Below are 4751 nucleotides of genomic sequence, written 5' to 3' on the forward strand. Positions count from 1 at the left end.
CAGTTTTTCCCGTGATAAGCTCACAGTTTCTGATATTACAGCCCTAAATACATTTTAAATCGCCTTCTCTATCACCAATATTCCATTCAAAGAGGATTCTTTCCTCTCAAATATGAAATATTTTAATAGCGCAGATTGTTCCATACTTTTCACATCCAAAAACCTAAGTCATATTGGCTGGTGGCTTTCGAATTCTTAAATTTTAACTATAGTCATGCATACGAAACAGTAATTTCCTGCACCTCTTTTATTCTTCTTCGTGCTTCCATCCATATTTTTTATGGAGATCTCTAGAGATTCTATGTCGATATCAATACAATAACTTTGGCAGTTATTTTATTTTTCACGACAGATAGAGTATTCATTCATAATGCACCTTACATTCACATTCCAGTGTGAGCTGCGTCCTCATGTGCATTCACTTGCGATTCATTTATTCCGTCTTCCACACATTTCCATTAATTTTAGCAATCTTCACAATTTTTGTTAAATTCAATTTTAGCCCCCGATAAACTGTTGTATAATTAAATATAGGCTGTGATTGGACATATATTATTATCAGCATCAGCCATAGAATCTCTATTTTTGTTGGAGAGTCCACCAGCCAGTTCTTTATAAAAAATAATTATATAAAACTAGTCAATTGTACAACCTCTGATTCTCAATCACGACATGGTAAAAAGAAAATCAAATTGCGTTTAAAAAAAAAAGAAAAAGAAAATTTCACTAGTTGTTGAATGAACAGAAAAGAGACAGTTTAAGTGTTGACAAGTGATTTGAATTTCAGAGTTGTATTACAATCTTGACAAATAGCAAAATCAAGCCATGATCAAATATTACAACTGATATTTAATATATCCAAATTTTATAAATCGCTAAGGGCAATTTATTTATATATATTTATATATATACACGACCTTATTGATGTCAAGGACAATTTATATATATATATATGCATGACAGTACAAAAGTAATGAGCACGTGAATCGGTATGTTGTACTCGGTGAGATTGGCCCGATAGATTTTCTAAATCATATGCCCTTTTTCTTCATCGTTAAAGAACAACTGAAGAAAAAAAATACTGGAAGAATGAAGCCGTTGTATAAAAATCCTCTATTAAAACGATATTGTATGTCCTCGCATGTAGTATTTACAGTTATGATAAAATGCAATGATTGATTATTATGTTATTCACATATCTGTTTACATATTGTGCATCTTGATAATGGCTTGACTCTGATTTGTTTTAGCTTATGTACATTTAAATGTATTTATGTACAAAGATTCGCATCGACATTTGCGCGACACTTCAATCACTCAGCTCATTATTACTCATACATAGTACGCTTTATTTACAAGTGAACTCACTCTTTGACACACTTTCACACACTTTAAACTCTTTGAGCGTGTGTAAAGCTTCGTTTTACCACAGTGCATCGAAACTACTTGGACACATTACCCTCTTCCATACTATTATTGTCTTCTGGTCTCGCCACGTACAAACTGGGGTCTATCACCTTTGGGATAGGTTTAATTTCTGTTCCAAGCTCTTGTTCGATACGGTGTAGATTGAAGCGATCTTCATACGTGATTAGGTTAATTGCTATACCTAAGTGGCCAAATCTTCCAGATCGGCCGATTCGATGCAGATATGTCTCTGCCATCTTCGGAAAGTCAAAGTTGATTACGACGTTCACAGCTTGAACATCAATACCACGAGTAAATAGATCACTGCTCACCTATAAAAAAGAATTTATATTTAATAAAAATTTTAATAAACAATTAAATCACATATAAATACACTAGTACAATTTTTTCAATATGTATATCATTTGAATGACAGATAATGTAATTATTACGTATATAGTTAAAATGTAAATAAGATTTTGCAAAGTAAAAATATGGACATCTTTTGATTAACTTACGAGATTTCGGCATAATCCTGCACGGAAATCATGGAATACGCGATTTCGGTGTGCCTGCGCCATTTTCGCGTGTATATAATAACAGCAATATCCAAGATCTGTTATTTTCTTAGCCAACAATTCGACACGTTGTGTTGAATTACAGAAGATTATGCTTTGCGTTATTTGCAACTATATAAAATATATAAATTACTAAATACATTTATTTTGAATACATGCATCAAATTAAAATTAAATTTAGTTTATTAGCATTACCTTGGAGAATAGCGTGTTAAGGCAGTGAACTTTTTGTCGTTCCTGTACAAAAGCGTAGTATTGTGTTACGCCTTTTAAAGTCAACTCTTCCATTAAATTAATCTCATATGGATCTCTCAAGTGTTTTTCCATAAATTGTTTCACAGTTAAAGGAAACGTTGCTGAATACAGGAGAATCTGACGTTCGTGTGGTAATCTGTAACGAAAATAATACAACTAATAAATATCAAGAAGTAATATTAGCAAAAAGCAAATGGTTATTAAGAATAATATAAATGGTTTTCAATAACTGATAGTATTTTATTATGCGTATGACATAAGTAAACATTTCTATATTAGCAAAATTTATCACATTTAATAGTACCCAGTGAAAAGTATGGTAATAATATAAATTAAAATTGTGAATGAAATAAATAGTAAAACTTTGGTAAATCTTTATGCGAGAGCCAATTAAAGTTAGTCACTGATTAGTCAGTTTGATGCACCAAAGAATGTGAATATGTTGCAACATGCCTCGATTCGATAAGATTTCACATTTCAGGCATTTTAATTAAATATAAAATGCAGCATTACAAGTATGAATGCATGAAACAAACATGTTATAATTGCTTCAACTTTAATTGTCTCTCATATATAAAAATATTAAATTTGAACTATTTTTCTGCATAATTCTTACAAGATTATCATAAATTCCTCATCATAAAATTCCATAATCTCTTTCCCTAATTTTTCAGAATAAAATTTCATAATTTTCCCTAATGATTTCAATAATATTTTGAATTTTTTTGTATTTTTGCCCCGATTTGGAAATCAAATATTTTATTGAGAGAGCAATTTAACATATCTATTTAAATTACTATTAGCGTTGCTGACACTGCTTGTATTTAATTGTTAAGTTGGTAATATTCCAAAACTGCGTATGAAGTAAGTACGCATATTAAACTTCTTTAAAGCCAAGAATTTCAATTTTCCAGAAAATTTTAAAATTCCCTGACTTTTCCCTAATTTTTCTGACCATTTCCAATTTCCCTGATTTTTCCCTGATTTTCAGTTTTGTGGCCCCCCCTGTCCAGTTATCCATCTACCATAAAAGGAGTGTGTGGTTAAATAAAGAAATTCTGTGTAAAATAAAATATCATATTTCTGTGCAAATATACCTCGATATTACATGATCCAACATTCCTTTAAAGTCTTGTGACAGCAGTTTGTCTGCTTCGTCCAAAACTAGAATTTTACAATGTTCCATATTTGCTACATTCTTTTCCATCAGATCAAGGATCCTTCCTGGCGTTGCGATTATCACTTGTACTGAAAATACAAATGTGTAAATTACACGAGTTATACATCAGTAAATTAATTTAATGCAAATTATCGATAAATTATATACACTTTACTCTAGATATCTTACCTTTTTGATAAATCCTCATAATGTCGTCTCGTAAGTTGGTTCCTCCAGTAGTAACCATAACTTTTATATCCATGTGTTTTGCGAGCTCAATACAAATCTGTGATGTTTGTAGCGCTAATTCTCTTGTAGGTACAATTACCAGTGCTTGGATTACGTCTTTCCTTGGGTCAACCTGAAGCAGCAAATGACATTAAGCATACAATATTCAAAACAAATTTCTTTTCAAGTAAACATCTTTATCATATTTCTCTTTTGTCGATTTATCATACCTGTTCCAGCACTGGAATTGAATATGCTCCAGTTTTACCAGTTCCATTTTTCGCGCGTGCCAAGATGTCCTTACCAGAAAGTGCAATGGGAATACTAGCTTCTTGGATCGGTGATGGCTTCTCCCATCCCTTCTCAAAAATTCCCATCAATAATTCACGTTTTAGGCAAAATTCTTCAAACTCGTTACCACGTGTGTCGGTAACATCCTGTAACGTACATTTCAAAGTAAATTTCAATTTAAAAACTTAAAAGATTTCTCTATTTGTAGAGAAGAATCTTTATCTATAGAGATAATAATAAAATTAATTTCTAAAATTAATTTTTTATCTAAAAAATTTAAAAATAAAGTAAGAATAATCCAAATTTGAACATAAAAATTTATTAATTTTTCTTTATTTAGTAATTTATTAATTTATCAATTTTTCTTTTTTTTTTATCAACTTTCTTTTTTTTATCAACTGATACTTGTTTTAATTATTTTATCCTTTGGAATAAATCAAAAATAATTCAAATTTAAAAATATAAAAATTTATTAATTTTTTCTTACTTAGTAATTTTTTTATTCAATTTATCAACCTTTTTTGTATTAACTCACACTTGTTTTAATTCTTTTATCCTTTGGTGGAATCTTTAATTTCGCTTTCCAACCTACATCATCCATTTTATCTATTTCTGATTTGTTAGACAAACCAGAGTTTAACATATGATTAGAGTTCATATGCGTTTCGGTCATCATTTTGGAAATATTGTAGTATGTCTACTATCTTTTCCTGACAAAAAAAGAAGAAGGAAGACATCATTATCTGTACACACACACACACACACACACACACACACACACACACACACACACACACACACACACACACACACACACACACACACACACACAC

At 30.6% G+C, this 4751-nt stretch overlaps 1 protein-coding gene across 1 annotated transcript in view; it reads right to left on the bottom strand.

Annotated features, from left to right (window-relative positions):
• Positions 1-992: 992 nt before the first annotated feature.
• The window catches only part of LOC108691490 (putative ATP-dependent RNA helicase me31b), a 5691-nt gene continuing 1932 nt past the window's right edge, over positions 993-4751 (bottom strand). The window contains exons 2-8 of the mRNA XM_018199251.1: positions 4454-4628; positions 3858-4064; positions 3589-3760; positions 3338-3488; positions 2181-2376; positions 1926-2096; positions 993-1739 (exon numbers count right to left, since the gene is read on the bottom strand). Of these exons, the coding sequence (XP_018054740.1) occupies positions 1443-1739; positions 1926-2096; positions 2181-2376; positions 3338-3488; positions 3589-3760; positions 3858-4064; positions 4454-4594 (1335 nt within the window). The 5' untranslated portion in view covers positions 4595-4628 and the 3' untranslated portion in view covers positions 993-1442. The remainder of the gene's footprint in view (positions 1740-1925; positions 2097-2180; positions 2377-3337; positions 3489-3588; positions 3761-3857; positions 4065-4453; positions 4629-4751) is intronic.

Source organism: Atta colombica, unplaced genomic scaffold, assembly GCF_001594045.1.
Source record: "Atta colombica isolate Treedump-2 unplaced genomic scaffold, Acol1.0 scaffold47, whole genome shotgun sequence".
Classification (NCBI taxonomy): Eukaryota; Metazoa; Arthropoda; class Insecta; order Hymenoptera; family Formicidae; genus Atta; species Atta colombica.